At 55.4% G+C, this 17,440-nt stretch overlaps 1 protein-coding gene across 1 annotated transcript in view; it reads right to left on the minus strand.

The window, feature by feature from the left end:
* Positions 1-1,102: 1,102 nt before the first annotated feature.
* SYK (spleen associated tyrosine kinase) overlaps positions 1,103-17,440 on the minus strand; it is an 87,430-nt gene continuing 71,092 nt past the window's right edge. Inside the window, exons 10-14 of the mRNA XM_008156863.3 lie at positions 13,975-14,184; positions 12,967-13,156; positions 8,736-8,876; positions 7,986-8,098; positions 1,103-2,099 (exon numbers count right to left, since the gene is read on the minus strand). Of these exons, the coding sequence (XP_008155085.1) occupies positions 2,027-2,099; positions 7,986-8,098; positions 8,736-8,876; positions 12,967-13,156; positions 13,975-14,184 (727 nt within the window). The 3' untranslated portion in view covers positions 1,103-2,026. The remainder of the gene's footprint in view (positions 2,100-7,985; positions 8,099-8,735; positions 8,877-12,966; positions 13,157-13,974; positions 14,185-17,440) is intronic.

The raw sequence follows: 17,440 nt of genomic DNA on the forward strand, positions 1-17,440 counted from the left end.
ATCCCGCGCCGTGAACAGGGTCATGGGGCCAGGCCTGTGAGACCCGGCCCGGCGGGCCTGCGCCCATCGCGGTGGGACGCGGCTGGGACCCGTCACACATGAGCAACCCGCTGCGTGGGCGCCGCTGCTCACGCTGTTTGCTGGGCGGCGTGACCCCCTACTGCTCCAGTGACATCCACGGAACCGCCAGCGTTGTCCTTATTGGACGTCACAGTTTAAACACAGCCCGGGCCCCTCTGACTGGACGGGGCACTGCAGGACTGTGGCGGGAGGGCTGCGGGAGGGCTGCGGGCCGGGCTGCTGGGGTGCGGGTGAAGTCTCCATCCAACAACTCAAGCAGGGTCGCGCGGCAGGGCCGGGAGGGGCACGCTCGCAGGAAACGCACGGGAGCTCCAGGCACAGCGCGGTTTTCTGCGTGAAGACCTTCGCTCGCTCGGGCTCCGGGGTTGGTGGCCGCGGCGGTCACGGCCTGGCCTGGCCCGGGGAGCCTGTCTGTCCAGGATGCCCTTTGCTCCCACCCAACAGGGGCCGGCGTGGGAAGCAGGTGGAGTGAGCCAGACCGGGGAGGACGTGGCTCGGCCCATGAGAGGCAGCAGGCGCGTAAACACCAGGGGCCGCCTTCCTCAGAGGCCGTCTCCGCTGCGCCGCCCTTCCTCTCCGCCTGACCAGAGAGGCCTCGTCATGAAGCCTTAGGTTCCAGGGACTCTGTGTATTGCCACTGTTTGAGTATCTGCTCGGCACACAGGGATCCTCTCTCACAAATCACTAAACCACCAGGTAGCACAATGCTAGAAGAAGGAATGGTTTCTAGAAGTTTCTCAACAGGAGCCCCGTGTCTCCTGGTAGGCCAGTGCCCCGCTGCATTCCCCAGCGTGCTCCCCTCGGAGCAGGGCCTCACGGCTGCGCACGGCGGGAGGCACCCCTGCAACGTGTGAGCAGAGCTGAGACGAGACGGTCTGAGTGTGTGACTTGACGACCCAAGATGGCTAAGTAGCTCTAGTTTTCAAAAGCCACAGCCAACCTGACCAGCACTGCTCTTGTGTAAAATCAAACACTGGTTACGGATTAATTAAGACCAGGGGACTAGAAGATAAATCTTAGGTTTTGTATCTTTAGCCCCAAATCACACCCAATAAAGCCTGCTTGTGGCGAGGAGCGGGTCTGCGGCTTTATTGTGAATCCACGCCTTCTTAGGAGCTCGTCTGCACCTGCCCTGGCCGGTGGCCCCGCCACGGACACAGGCAGAGTGCTGGCGGCACCCTCTCCGAGGCCGAGGAGGCACGGGCTCCCCGCAGCGGCGGCCTGCTGTCTGTCCTGCTGCTGGAGGCGACAGACAGCCTTTCCCTGGAGGTCACCGTCTATGCGTGAGGACAGTCTTCAGAGCAGCCTCGGCAGAGTGTTTCCGGGGTCAGCGAGCCACGCCACCCCTCGGCAGACGCGAGTCTCTGGCTCAGAGGACACGGAGCAGAAGCAGCGCCCCGACTCGGTCCCTTGACTGGCTTAGACGCTGCGCCGGTGGGAAGTGATCTGTAAGCCTCAAAGCACGTTACCATCGGGAAAGCTTCTGGGCCAGGGCGAGTCCGGTGGCCTGTGCCAGCCACAGCCCTCCTCCCACTTCCTGCCTCACCGCCGCATCGGTGTCCCTGCCCCGGGCACGCCGAGGCGCTCAGTCCACATGGGGTGTGTCTGGGCGGCGGCTTCAGGTGCAGCCGGGAGCCAAAGGACTGGAAAGACAGCGAGGACCTCCTGTGACCTCTGGACACAGACCCTGCAGATGACCTGCCGGGGAGCCACACAGACGACAAACAGGGAGGAAGCCACGGCCCCTCTGCCCTGCTGTCCATCTTTCTCCCACGCTCCCGGGCAGTTGTGGAGGGTGTGTCTGGGACGGGCTTTGGGGACCAGTCAGGCATGTCCCATGAGGCTGGCTCTCCCGACGGGAAGAGGGAGATGGAGACTCAACATCAGTGACTGCATACTTTGGCCCGTGTCTCCTCTGCTCACAGGCGGCGTGACCGGCGCAGTCTTAGTTCACCACGTCGTAGTAGTAATTGCGCAGCCGCAGCTCCACCGCTGCGAAGCCAGGCCTGCTCTCCACCCTGGAAAGGGAAGACAGGCATTAGCGGTCCGTCGCCCGGTGACAAGCAGGCCGCAGCGGGCCTTGGGGAGTGCGCACGGGCACCTCCTGGAGGCTTCCAGAGCCCGTGGCTCTCAGCATGTCCCCGCTCCCAGCCCCGGGCACCAAGCCCGTGCACACGGTGCCAGACCCACCCGGCCTACAGAACCCAGTCTGCATCCAGCAGACCCAGGTGCTCATTCCACCCAAAGATGGAGAAGTTTGCACTGGAACTCCGGATCCGTTAACCCAGGATGTAGCAAAACAGCCGTGTCTGGGAGATATCATTGGTCAACACGCTGCAGACACACCTTAGCGTCTGACTGACAACCGTGTTAAGAAGAAAATGACCACAGTTAGACTGTCCCTTCCCACACCCCAACTGGCTGGCTCATGTGCTGTTGATAAGGGTCTTATCAAAACTCGAAGCCTGTCGGGCAGAAGCGGAGACGCGGGCTGGCCATCATCTTAGCACAGCAGGGCCTCCCGCCCGTCGCTGGCCGGGTGCCGCAATGGCATCAGCAAACCGCGGGAAAAGCCGTTCACAGTGTGCAGTTTCTGAACGTCACACTCTCCGCTCTACACAGGCACACTGAGCAGGACCCGCTGCCAGCAAGTATTTCTTAAAATTCCAAGAACCTATCCTTGTTTGGAAATAATTTTACTTACTTTGCAAGATTTTTTTCTATATTTTAAGTGGGTAAAATTGCCCAATAAGTGAAACAAAACACGAAATTAAACTATGAACTGTCCATAGTCAAACTTTTTGACCTACGACCACAATTTTATAAGGTTCAGTCTTGGTACGAGAACAGCTAGGGAGCATGCACGAGGCCCAAGGATCACCCACCAATAAGGGCGGAGCAGTTCCTACAGAACCAAAATGGGTTGTTTAGTCAAATGGCATCAACATCGAGTAAGTCCGCAAGTGGTTCTGTGACTTTAAGTGAAACACCCAATGACCAATTTGACCATAGGCTAATTGCTGTAAGCCAGAGTTAGATCCTTCGGCACCTCATCAATGTTATCACAAAATGATGTTATTCCAGACCTACAGCTTTCAAGAGCAAGCAACACTGCTTGAGAATACCAGCCCGCCGTGGTCAGGCTGGGACCTGGGCCCGCCGTGTCAGGCTGGGACCTGGCCTTGCCGTGGGGCCGTGGCCCTGGCCCCCAGGTTGTGGTCTAGGAAGGAATGTGATGGCCAAGCCCGGGGTGCAGAAACACAAGCAGAAACTGTGTCCACACAGACAGACAGCCTCAGTCCTGCTCCCAAGGGAACACACACTGATCATCTTTGCAAAACAGAAAGTTCTGCCGCACTGCGGAGGCCTGAGCGCACAAGACCTGCCTGAGTCTTGCTGTGCGGGTTTCATTCACCGGCAGCTAAGCACCAAGAAACTCGGTAGAGAACCGGAACACAGCCTGGGCCTCAGGGAAGACAGCGGTCGGGTGTCCCAGGGGCCGGGCTGCCGGGAGGAACCCAGGACCACCTGAGCCTGGGCACAGGAGGGCACCGCGTATCCTGGGCTGCGCTGCTTCCACCCACCCAGGCCCGATGCTTTGTCCACGCTTCCCCTTGTGCCCAGTGCACCCCTTCTTCCCTCCCATTTCCTGACCCCAAGCTCCCCATCCTGCAGTTGTCAGGGGAAACCCTGTCCAAAGGGCCCAACAGGGACCTGACAGAAGTGTGACCCTACCCGGTCCCGTCCCGTGCCCCCTGCAGCCGGCTCTGCAGCGCCCACCACAACGTGCCATCGCATGCCTGTGTGGGGGTGTTGCTTCCTGCTGGCCCAGTACCGCCCAGCCCACAAGTGTAGCCTCCGGGCGGGGTGTCTCAGCGTGCAGGAAATGAAGGGCAGTGGACAGGGCAGTCTGCCTTAGACCTGAGGTGTGTGTACATGTCTTCTGTGTAAGTTGCTACTTATCTATCTACCCCACCATACCTATCCATCACCCACCTATCACGTATTTATTTACTGATCTATCATCTGTCACCTGTTAGCTATCTATTGATCTGTCTACCTATTTCCTACGTATCTATCCTTCCACCCATCGTCTATCAATCAATGTAAGTAACTATCCATCCGTCTTTCGTCTTTCTATCCACCTGTTCACCCACCCTTCCATCTGCCTATTTACCTACCTAGCTACCCACCTACCTTCCTACCTATCTGTCCACCTACCTTCCTTCCTACCTACCTAGCTATCAAAATCTATCGCCTTGGTAGCTGATGGATGTTTCTCTCTCTCTATCCCTCTCCTTTCCTCTCTCTAACAAAGTCAATAAAAACATATAAAACAATAAAAATTGATCACCTTGGAGAAGGTGGCTGACTGCCCAGGCAGCCATTTCCTCTCCTCTGAGCATAACTGCGTGAACATGGGGGTCCTCACACACACGAGCTCCCTCCCCCGCCCCCGCCTGTGTCCTCGGGCTCTGAGCGCCATCGGGCTCACCTCCTTTCAAGAGCACGCAGTGGAAGGCACTGACTTTACAGCTGACTGTTCCTGCCTGCTGCCCCTCCTCACCTGCAGGCTCCCACAGGGAGGGCCGGGGTCTCGTGAGGTTTGCCAAGGTGACTCCCCGTCGCCAGCTCCTGCGCTTCCCAGGCCTCCTGGCTGGCCATGCTCCCAAAATGTTTGTGTGTGTGTTTTCTTTTTCATTCAACTGTCCGTCATTTAACTACTTATCGCTACACACGGTCTCCGACCATCGCTCCCTGACCGGCACCGCATCCCGCGTATCCGTGGAAACCTTTCACCTTCCGAAACCCAGCTTGTCTGACAAGGAGTTGTCCTTCCTAATTTGGGGCATGGCCGCCGTCACGGTTGCTCCTCCACTGACGCCGGGGCCCTGCTGCCAATTCCTAGAGGAGAGGTCTGCGGAGAGTCCCTGGACCGGAGACCCGCCGCCTGGACCTCACTCGGGCTGTGACCTCAGCCTCCGGCTGCAGAGCACCTGGGCCCGGGCTGTCTCAGAGCAGTTCCCCCTGCCCCCCGCCAATTCCAAGCGCCTGTCCTCCTCCCCTGCACGAAGAGCTGTGTCCAGGGGGACAAAGGCGGCGAGCAGATCTGGTCCAGGCTCTCTGCCCTGGCTCCCCAGCCAAGCCGGGGTGCCTCGCTGCATCACCCCCAGTCCCAGCCACGCCGGGGTGCCTCACTGCATCACCCCCAGTCCCAGCCACGCTGGGGTGCCTCACTGCATCACCCCCAGTCCCAGCCAAGCCGGGGTGCCTCAATGCATCACCCCCAGTCCCAGCCACGCCGGGGTGCCTCACTGCATCACCACCACCCCCGGGCCCCTGAGGAGCACATCCCCTAATGCCCGCCCCCCGAGCGCCCCGCGCACCCTCCCCCTCCTCACTGGTCACATCCACCGCGGAGAACAGCTGACAGAAATAAACACGTCAGGGTTCACATTCAGAGCAAAACACTAGCGTTAACCTTCTCCCCGAGAGTTCCTTTTAATTCTTTTCCCCACTTGTCTCGGAATAGTTCAAAGTTCATCTTTCGCAGGAAGTGAAACCTTCCACAGGAAGGCGCAGGCAGACTGGAGAGCTATGAATGCCACAGGCTCGCGGGCCCTGGCGGCCCTCCCACCGCTTCGCCCTCTCCCACCCGGGTCTGCTCTGCTCCCGTGACAACTCACAGCCACCAGGGCCCGGGCCCCGCCAGGGGCACAGCACACAGCCCCTGCGGGAGCCAGGCAAGCCCCCGCTCCCCCGGGCCGCGCAGAGGACAGGTGCTGCCGAGAGGAGTCTAGGAGGGCAGCGCCCCCTCCTGCCCTGCCTTTCAGAGGCGCCTCCAGGCAGGAGGCGGGGCCTGAGTCAGCGCAGGTGCAAGGTGTCAAGTCAAGGTCGGTAACATCGCTCAGGGCCCTTGGTCTTCTGTTTCCTGTAGGACCCTCCCCAACCGCAATGTCTAGTCCAGACCTTTGAGTTCCACTTTGAAAATGGCCGGGACCTACCTGTCCATGAGTCTAGTGATTCTAGTGTGGGCCCCGTGGGGTGCACTTAGTCAAGACTCAAAGAAGGGACGCCCCCACCTAAAATCTCCTTCCCGCCTCTCCCCCTGCTGGCACTGACAGCCAGTTCAAGACGCCCCCAGGCCCCGTGGGCAGCTTCGGTCCAGAGGGCCTTCTCTGAGCGGGTCAGCACCAGCAGCTGGGCAAGCCGCCTTCCCTTTGGGGCTGACCCCATGCTGCGTCTAGACCACGGTGAGACCTTACCTGCCTGCCCAGCCGGGGGAGTGGTGCTCTCTGGGGCTGCAGAGTCCCGGGTGGCACCTGCGAGCACCTGCAATGCCCCTTTCCAGGAATGCTCCAGCATCACTAGCCCCTGCACCTCAGAGCAGAGCTGCTCCCCAACTTATTAAATCTACTGCAAATACGAGTGCCTCCCCAATTGTGATCCTCCCCGGTCCCCGGTGTGATCCTCCCCTGGTCCCTGGGTGTGATCCTTCTCAGTCCCCGGGTGTGATCCCCACCCCCCCGCTGAGTCCCCAGGTGTGATCCTCCCCCCGCCCTGGGTCCCCGGGTGTGATCCCCCCCCCCCCCGCTGAGTCCCCGGGTGTGATCCTCCCCCAGCCCTGGGTCCCCGGGTGTGATCCTCCCCCCGCCCTGAGTCCCCGGGTGTGATCCCCCCCCCCGCTGAGTCCCCAGGTGTGATCCTCCCCCCGCCCTGAGTCCCCGGGTGTGATCCTCCCCCCGCCCTGAGTCCCCGGGTGTGATCCTCCCCCTGCCCTGAGTCCCCGGGTGTGATCCCCCCCCCCCCGCTGAGTCCCCAGGTGTGATCCTCCCCCCGCCCTGAGTCCCCGGGTGTGATCCTCCCCCCGCCCTGAGTCCCCGGGTGTGATCCTCCCCCCGCCCTGAGTCCCCGGGTGTGATCCCCCCCCCCGCTGAGTCCCCAGGTGTGATCCTCCCCCCGCCCTGAGTCCCCGGGTGTGATCCTCCCCCCGCCCTGAGTCCCCGGGTGTGATCCTCCCCCTGCCCTGAGTCCCCGGGTGTGATCCCCCCCCCCCCGCTGAGTCCCCGGGTGTGATCCCCCCCCCCCGGGTCCCCGGGTGTGATCCTCCCCGGTCCCCGGGTGTGATCCCCCCCCCCCAGGTCCCCGGGTGTGATCCTCCCCGGTCCCCGGGTGTGATCCTCCCCGGTCCCCGGGTGTGATCCTCCCCGGTCCCCGGGTGTGATCCTCCCCAGTCCCCGGGTGTGATCCCCCCCCCCCCCCCGCTGAGTCCCCGGGTGTGATCCTCCCCCAGCCCTGGGTCCCCGGGTGTGATCCCCCCCCCCCAGGTCCCCGGGTGTGATCCTCCCCGGTCCCCGGGTGTGATCCTCCCCGGTCCCCGGGTGTGATCCTCCCCAGTCCCCGGGTGTGATCCTTCCCTGGTCCCCGGGTGTGATGGGTCTCCCTTCCTGCTGAGCTGCCATAAGATCACGTGTGCTCCAGGCAACTCTGAGGACCACCACTCCCAGGCCTGGGGCACTCCCTGGGCGGTGCTACCTCACAGTTCATCTGAGAGCCAGCCAGCATCGTGGCCACACCGTACCCCAAAAGGTGGCCAGGAACTAGGAAAATACACATTTCCCTCCAAGTACCTCTCATCCTCTGTCGCCAAGAATGGTCCCCAGCACCAGACCAGACGTAGGAGCATCTTTCTACTGTGGCCAACTCCGCCCGCCAATATTATCTACATTTCAAATGTGGCCTCCGGGATTAGAGTAATTGTCTAAACTTAGTCTTAGACTGAAGAATAGAAGGGCATGGTCCAGAAAGCAAGGCAGCTCCCCTGCTGTGCAGGAGGCAACACACCCTGCCCCAGGAGAAGGCCGCCCGGCACGCTGCATGACGGCAGGAAGGGGGGTACTCACTCATAGGTCCAGCACAGGGTCATCAGCTCGTACATCTCTCTCGGACACCCCGGAGGGCACCCCATCCTCTCTCCTTTCTCCAGCATAGCAGACACTTCACTTCCTTTCATCCCCTAAAACATGCAAAATATACCTGAGATTTTAAAACAATAGCACTCAGCAAAACAAAACAAAGCCACAAATACATCCCAACTGCCATCCCCAATGAAACAAGAGTACATGAAGTGCAGTTTCAATGATAAAAAGAACAAAAACAGGAGCGCCTGGCTAAGATCTGAAAGTCAATGAGGCGGCCCTCGGCGGGAGGCGTGCGTGCAGGGGCAGGAGATTGGGTTCTGTCTGTTTTCATCTGGGGCTGCTTTCACGAGAATGTTCCATTTGTGAAGGTTCATAAGCTGCGTCCTAGCGACTGCGCCCTTTTTGGCACGTGTGCCTCAGTTTAAACACATCTAACAAATGGAATGAGCTGCCAATCTGATACTGGAAATAGACATACTTTCTATTTCAATTTTAATTAATGTTGATTTGGGTACATTTTATGCATATTTACATGCATAATGTACAAGGACAGAAAGATGTACTGTTCAGCTAGCATGACATATTTCTCTTGCAGTTCAGCATAAGCGGAGCGCCTATTAACCGTCAAACGACAGCAGAGCCTCAGAAGGAGGCCAGCACTACGGTGTGAGGGTGCTCCTCTGTGCAGACAGAACGAGGCCGCAGGACCAGGACAGAGAAGCAGAGGCTAACCCGATACGGCTTCTGCCCGTAGGAAAACGCCTCCCACATCAGCACCCCGAAGCTCCAGACGTCGCTCTTGCTGGAGAACTTGTAGTAGTTGATGCACTCGGGGGCATACCACTTGACGGGCCACTTCCCGTGCGTCTGCGCCTGAAAGCAAGGCAACCGGAGAACTTGCGTCAGAACAGACCCGTGTCCATGCAGCTCTGCGCACCAGAGCCCAAGGCGGCAGCAACCCAAATGCCCACTGACAGCAGACAGACCACAGAACGGGCTCCACCTACAGCGGATGTCACAGCCTTCCGGAGGAAGGGATTCGGACACACACGACGGCATGGATGAACCATGCGGGGCCCTTTCAGAGAAACAAGCCAGTCCAGTCATAAGAGGGCAAGCACCAGAAGGTTCTACTCATCGAGGGGTCTGGAGTCGTCCGAGGAAGAGACAGGAAGTAGGGGGAGGGCCCAGGGGCCGGTGCAGAGGGAGCGATGGGGCGTAGCTTTTAGTGAGCTCAGTTTCAGCTGGGTCAGATGAAAAGAATTCTGGAGATTAGTTGTAAACAAAGTGAGCGTACTTAACATCACTGAACTGTAATCCTGAAAAGAGTTAAGATGGTAAAATTTATGTTAAGGGTATTTTACCACAATTTAAAAAAAGAATGAAATCATGACTCATTACACCATGTGTATGCACATACATGCATGTGCCGTGTGTGGGGGTGTATGCACATGTGCATGTGTGCATGTAATTGGTATGAACCTTAAACATACGATTAAATCCTAAAATCTTAAACTTTTCACTTTCAAATACATTTTTAAATGATTGAGATAGACTTTTGTGCATCTCTTCGTCATTTTCTCTCACCTCTTCCTCCGGCCCTCACAGCCCGGGGACCGGTCACAAGGCGAGCCGCCCGAGCACTGCGTCCTGGTCCCGCGCCAGGAGCCGGGCGGCTCTCGGTGCACGGTCCGCAGCTCTGAGCCGGCACTCCCTGTTCGGCACAGGCTGCTTACAGTATCATTCCAAACGCTCTCACTTTGAAGGAGGTAGTGAAGAGACCCACACTGTGCCTCCCAGAGGCCTTTGCTTAGGGGCTCCGGGTCTGTGAGGCCTGCTGCCGCTGGGGATGTCACTTTAATCTGGAGAAGTCCCCAGGGCAGAGGGAGGCGGGTCGGAAGGGGCAACTTGGGGGATGGATCTGAGACCACAGGTGCCGGGCAGCTCTGTGCCACACTGATCGCACCTCTGTCTCATCCATGTTCTGCTTTATCTTCAGATTTAGATTTTCAAAATTGTGCCCACCACCACCTCCTTCTTCTAGTCTACAGAGACAACCACCTTTGAGAGCTTTTCTTGGATCCTTCCAGAAAAATACATATACAAGTGTAAACAGAGAACATATGCTTCTGGGGGAATAAAGTTAGAGGCATACCCTTTTTGCACTTTACTTTTTAATTTTTCTACTAACCCTGTGTCTTAGATTTGTGTCTATGTCAGTACATGCCAATAAAGTCCATTTCAGACTTGTGCTTTTATATGTGTGCTTCAAATAAATCTCCTACAACTAACTTAACCAGCCTCCGCCGAGAGGCCAGTGGGGCTGCCCGGATTTTGTCATTACACATCTTGCCACAATGGACAGAGCTGCAGTGTGTGAGGCGAGTTCCACCCGGACACCACAGCAGAGGCAGTCATGAACTTTCTGGTTTCCAAGAGCATACAAGTTACGTCTACACTATACTGCAGTCCACTAAGTGTGCAAAAGCATCCAGTCTAAGAGAACAGTGTACAGCCCTCAATTAAAATACTTTACATCCAAAATGTTCTGGCCATCGCCGGGCCTTCAGCGAGTCCAAATTGTCACTGGTGGAGGGTCTTGCCTCAATGTTGATGGCTCCTGGCTGATCAGGATGGTGGTGACTGAAGGTTGTGTGTGGGGGGGTGTTGGTAAAATAAGACAACAGTGAATTTGGCTGCATCGATTGACTTCCTCTCACGCCGGTTTCTCTGCAGCACTGGCTACTGAGTGACGGCATTTTGCCCACAGACCTTCAGACTTGGAGGCGGCCCTCTCACACCTGCGGCCGCTTCCCCAGCTAAGTTCACGTGAGACTCTAAGCCTTGGCTGTCATCGCAACAGGCTCCGCGGCCTCCTCGCCAGGAGTCGCTTCGTCTCAAGCAACCACTTCCTTTGCTCATCCCTGAGCTGCCGCTCCCCGACCCTTAGGTTCCCTCACGAGATCGCAGCTCTCTCCCGCCGCAGCTCCCCTGGGGCTGGCCTCGCTGTCCCCCACGTCTGCAGGCGCCTCCTTACTGCAGCCGGGCCCTGCAGTCACCCGCCCACGTCTCCCAGACTCCTGCGGTGCTGACATGATGCCTCTCCCAGGAATCACGGATGTTCCCAGTGATGGGAGAGGTTCCATGTTCTCTGCCCAGGTCCATCCGAGGAGCCACTGTCTGTGGCAGCCACAGAGGCCACTGTGGGGTTAACAATAGTTGGTCTGATTCCCAGGTTGTTGTGTCTCAGGGAGCAGGAAGGCCGTGGGGAAGGAGACAGAGGGGGAGGCTGCTCGCTGGAGAATCGGAGCACACCCGGCATTTACTAAGTTTGCTGTCTTATGTGGGTGCAGTTCGTGCTGCTCCAAAGCATTTATAACAGCAACATCAAACATCACTGATCGGAGATCAGTGTAACAAAACTAACAATAATCAAAAGGTTTGAAATATTGCAGGAGTTACCAAAATATGACACAAAGACATAAAGTGAGCAAAATGCTGTTGGAAAAATGGCGCCAATAGACTCGTGCAATGTATGGTTGCCCCAAACCTTCAATTTGTAAAGACATACATCTGCGGAGACCACACGCGGGAGCCTGTGTGTGCCCGCGTCGGGCGGTCTCGGCGGAGCTGCGTGGCAAAGGGCGCGCGCTGCAGCTCTGTGCTGCGCGGCGTCAGCCTCACCAAGGGCCACGCTCATTGCTTCCGTCCCTATCGCTTCTTTTTAATCTGTTCAACTTTTTATTCCTTTAGCCCATTTTGCTTTGCTTGCTTACGAAATATTCTCCATGTCACCATCTTCTCAGAGTGTTTAGTCTCTTTTCATGGGTTCTACCTCGGCTTTTAGTTTTTGTGCAATAGGATGATTTGATACACATGTATCTTGGGAGCTGTTTACAACAGTAGAGTTAGCTGCGCGTCCTTCACCGGACATGATTACCGCTTTGTCGTTGTTACTGTGGTGAGAACATTTACTATCTCCTCTCTTAGCAACCGCCTTGCTGACGAGATGCCCCGAGCTCACTCGTCTCACAGCTGGAAGTGGGTACATCTGACCACCTTCATCCATTTCCTGCCCCAGAACCTGCTCTCTGCTCCCACTGGCTCAGCTTCTTTGGGTTTCACAGCGAGTATTTGTCTTGTTCGGTCTGACTGATGTCACTCTCATGCTCTCAAGCTTCATCTATGTTGTTGCAAACAGCAGCATTTCCTTCTTTTTAACGTGTGTGTGTGCGTGTGTGTGTGTGTGTGCGTGTGTGTGCGTGTGTGGGGGTGTGTGTGTACATTTTCTCTACCGGTTTATCCACTGGTAGGCATTTGGGTTGTTTCCAGATCGTGGCCATTGTGAATGATGCTGCGATAAGATGGGAGGCACAGACCGCCCTCACACAGTGGTTTCATCTCCTTCAGGAGAATCTGCGAACGTGGGACTGCTGGGTCGTAGGTCACGCTATTCTTAATTTTTTGAGCAGCCGTCATCCGACTTTCCACAGTGGCTGTGCCCATTCCCACCAGCAGTGCCCAGGGGTCCCTTCCCCCTCACCCTCGCCGACATGCCTTCTTTCTGGTCTTTGGCAGCAGCCGTTCTGACGGGCGAGGTGATTTCCCGTGGAGCAGGTCTTGGCCTCCCGGTCTGAATCTATTCCTGTGTGTTTTCTATTCCTTTGCTGTGACTATAAATGGGTTGTGTTCTTAATTTCTCTTTCTGACGCTTAATTGTTGATTCCCTATTGGCCAAGGAACGTGGTTTGGAAGATACTATTCTGAGTAAATCTCAGGTTGTGATATATTAGTGTTTCCATTTTAAAAATAGAACCAAAGCTCAAGAAGAACATTTTTGCATAGTTATTTTTAAATAGGGACATTGCTCCTTGAAATCCTATCACAATAAAATATAAAGGAGATGCACTTGCACTTCAGATTTCTACCACCTGCTGCTCGGAAGGCCGCCAGCCGTGCCCACCTTGTAGTAGTTCTCATCCGCGCGGAGGGCCTTGGACAGCCCGAAATCACTGATCTTGGCGTAATGCTGCGTCACCAGCAGGACGTTTCTTGCCGCCAGATCTCTGTGCACGAAGTTGCACTCCTCCAAGTACTTCATCCCCATGGACACCTGGTGAACCAGCTCGATGATGTTCTTGTCCTTGACGTGTCTGCAAGGCAAGTATGTCATTAGTGACAGTGGACGGGGTCCATGTAGGAGCAGCCACCATGCCTCACAGACAGAGGTGGGTCCTCTCACTTCCTCCTCTCCTCAAGCAGGACTCACGAGTGGTGACCAAGGACCTTGCTAACCTACAGCTGTTCGAGAGTGAGCACCATCCTCCTGGTGCTCAGAGGTGCACCTTTCAAGGCCTGCTTTGAACTGCATGACACGCACACAGCAGGCTGGCCATTCCGGGCTAAAGGAGAACCGGGCTTCACTATGGGATGGAAAACGAAACCCACCCTGAGTCCCAGTTCTCCCCCATGAAGCGGGAGCAATGCCTCCCTTTTTGGAGATTAAAGGCACAGCCTGAGTAGAAACGCAGTGTGGCGAATGATTAAGCAACCAGTGGCTAGGCTATGAGTTATTCCATCTCAGCACCGAGTGGCACTTCCAGCAGTAATTACTCGCGGGAACGTAGAGGTCAGCCAGCCAGTACAATTCCGCAGTTATCCCCATAAAAAGCTTATTAAATATTCTTGTAACAACCATGTCTTTCTTAGGAGGTGACGCTGACTGCCAGGACATTCTGAGGCTGACTCTATCTATCCCTGGGCCAGGACAGAGCGGGCAAAGAGAATGAAATCCAAACTGGTAAATTAGAGGATTTTGTTTGTTTTTGCTTTTGCCCAAAAGGAGCTAAAAAACACTTGATCCAAAGACAAGAGCTATCTCCTCTGGCAAGGTGCGCGGAGGGTGGCGGAGAGGCCTCCGGGGACCCAGGGGCTCTGCGCCTGCCCGCAGCGGGGCGCCGGCCGGCAGTACCTGTTCTGCTGCAGGTACTTGTTGAGCGGGCCCAGCTCCGCCATCTCCATGACCAGCATCCAGGACTCAGCCTCGCAGATCCCGATCATGCGCACGATGTACGGGTTGTCGAGCTGCTGCATGACGTTGGCTTCTGCTAACAGCTCGTCTTTCAGAGCCGGGTCGTTGGCCTCGTTTTTCAGGATTTTCACAGCCACCGTCTTCACACCTCTGCAAAGAAGCCACACCACACCAGAACCGATCAGCAGGCGCACGTGAGATAAATGTCCGTTAGTACCGGGTCATACACGTGACGGCACAGAATGGACACGCGTCCTAAGAAGCTTAAGGGACTAGTTTTCCAACAATGTTCTGTCGCTTCACAGACAAAGGGAGCGACGGTCCTTTAGTTACAAACACCGGGCGGGCGGGGGCTGCAGAGTGCCCCAGCCAAGCCCCAAGCCCAGGACAACGAGCAGTCAGTCACTCCCGACTGGCCCTGGCAGACAAGGCAGCGGGGCGCCTGTCACGTCCTGGGCCCTGCCATCTCCGATGGTGTGTAACGTAGGTGAACACACATCCCTTCGATACAGAGATGCAGACATAACAAGCAGGTGCTGTTCAAGTTCAGTTTACAAAACTTTTAAGCTGCTTTGTGAATTTTGAGCAAGCCTCATTGCAAAAAATGAATTATTATTTTTATTTTCTAATAACAACATCACACCGATCAAGTTGGGATCTGGAGACCATCTTGCACAGTGGGGTTTACATCAGTGAATGGAACTTAATTTCTCTCTGATACGATTCCTAAGATGCAGCACGTACGGAGCTCTCTTGTTGAACTCCACAATGAGAGACTCAAGCAAGAACTCAGGAGCAGAGCAGGTGAAGTGAGCGGACAGCAGAGTGGCTCTGACATGCGCTCACACAGGCGCAGGCAGCCGCAGGGAAGAGCTCAGCGCGCCTCTCGGTTGCGCAGGGGCAGCTCCCCCCAGACGGGCACAGCGCGGCTCCGGAACCCCTCCCCATGCTGCGTCTCGGGAGCACTGTCTGTCCTGTGCTGTCGCCAGACAAGTTATTGTTTGACCTTCACATTTCATCAACCATCCATCCAGACTGGTTTTGTGTTTGTGTGAGGTAGGGCTCAAAATTTACGTGCAAAAACCTCTCAATTCTTCCCAATGTTTGAGGGAAAAAACACCTACAGCCTCTTCCAGGACAGAGAAAAGGAAGGAAACTTCCCCAATTCATTTTCCTAAGGCCAGCATTACCCTGATGCCAAACCAGCCAAAGAAATGACAAGAATATAATTTACTGATGACCCTCATGAACATAAGATGCAAAAGTTCTATGAGAAATAATAAAAATTTGAGTAAATTATAAAAAAATATGAATATATAATTCATGAACAAGAAGAGTTTATTCTAGGAATGCAAAATGGGTTTAATATTTGAAAAATAAATTAGTGTAGCAGGTGGTGGGAGTGTCATCTGTGCACCAACACGGTTCTGGGTTTGATCCCTGGTCAGGGTGCATATGAGAGGCAACTGATCAATGTTTCTCTCTTGCCTCTCTCTCTCTCTTTCTCTCTCTCTCTCTCCCTCCCTCATCAATAAACATATCCTCCAATCAGTGTATAATGTACCACATTACACAATAAAGGAGAAAAGCTGTTTATCCCAGCCGTGGAAAAAATATGCAATAAAATGTAATACACATTCATGATTAAAAACAAAGCTCTCAGAAAGGTAAGGAAACGGGGAACTTTCTTAATCCAATGTGAGCAGCTACACACCTAGCGAGGAAACACTGACGCTTCCCCGCAATCAGGCCTGAGAGGGAGGCCGGTGCCCTCTTCTCCCACACTGAGCCACTGGCTGCTACGGCACGGCAAGAAAGAAACGTGGCACGTGTAAGAATTAAACAGGAGGACAGAGAACTCGTTAGCCATAGAGGACACATTTCTGGGTCGAAGGCTGCAAAGATAAATTACTAGAAATAATTAGTCAGAAATAATAGGTGAAGCTAGCCAGCTGCTGGGTATCAGTAACAGGCAAAACCAGTTACATTTCCATATTCAACCAACACCAGGGGTAAGCACATGAAACTCTAAAAATTATACCATACATGTTAACATCAAAAGCACTAAATACCTTCAAATGCATCCAACAGAAAGCTAAGGCAGAACTCGACACAGAAAAGTAGCTGTGGGGAGGCCTGCGAGTACAGAGGACGCGAGGAAAGGGGCCGGCCGTGTTTGCTGACGGGAGACGCCTCGTGACCCCGGCCCGCAGGGCCTTCCTCTCCCACCCTCCAGCTGAAGCTGTATCTAAATCATGTCTCTGCTAATTTGCATATATAGTTAAGCCAGAAGTTTACTAGCACAAACTAGTTATGAAAATGTATACTTTAGTACAGGATAATTTAAGCCCATTTTGCAAAATGACTGTGGTATGAATATATTTATTTTAAAATAAGCATCTTATTCAAATATATATTCTTCTAATAAAAGAGTAATATGCAAATTTACTGTACCTCCGCCACACCCACCAGCCAATCAGGAGCAAGTATACAAATTAACCCAACCAAGATGGCTGTGGCCATGGATAGAGCAGGAGGCTTGGGTTTCCCCTGCAATGGAGGAAGCCAAGTTTCTACAGCCCTGGCCTGCCTTGGCCTCCACTTAAGGCTACAAAGTTTCAATTATAGAAGATAAATAAATCTCAGATACCAGGGCCTCCGCTTGGGTCGCCAGGTGGCATGGCCAGCCTGAAAACCACCACAGGCCCCTCACCCAGGCTACCCCATGCCTCAAGGGAACTCCCACCCTGATCTGGGACACCCTTCAGGGCAAACCAGCTGGCCCTCACCCGTGCACCAGGCCTCTATCCCATCTAATCCTCCTATCTAGTAAAAGAATAATATGCAAATTGACCATCACTCCAACACAAGATGGCTTCCCCCATGTGGTCAAAGATGGCTGCCCCTATGTGGACACAAGATTGCCGCCACAAGATGGCCAGCAGGGGAGGGCAGTTAGGAGGGACCAGGTCTGCAAGGGAGGGCAGTTGTGGGCGATCAGGCCAGCAGGGGAGGGCAGTTGGGAGGGACCAGGTCTGCAAGGGAGGGCAATTGGGGGTGATCAAGCCTGCAGTGGAGGGCAGTTAGTGGTGACCAGGCCAGCAGAGGAGGGAAGTTGGGGGCAACCGGGCCTGCAGGGAAGGGTAGTTGTGGAGGACCCAGGCCTGCAGGGGAGAGCAGTTGGGGAGACCAGGCCTGCAGGGGAGGGCAGTTAGGGGTGACCAGGCCTGCAGGGGAGGGCAGTTAGGGGCAAACAGGCTGGCAGGGGAGCAGTTAGGCATCAATCAGGCTAGCAGGGGAGTGGTTGGGGGTGATCAGGCTGGCAGGCAGAAGCAGTTAGGGGCAATTAGGAAGGCAGGCAGGTGAGCAGTTGGAAGCCAGCAGTCCTGGATTGCGAGAGGGATGT

This window comes from Eptesicus fuscus, chromosome 15, assembly GCF_027574615.1.
Source record: "Eptesicus fuscus isolate TK198812 chromosome 15, DD_ASM_mEF_20220401, whole genome shotgun sequence".
In the NCBI taxonomy this organism is placed as follows: Eukaryota; Metazoa; Chordata; class Mammalia; order Chiroptera; family Vespertilionidae; genus Eptesicus; species Eptesicus fuscus.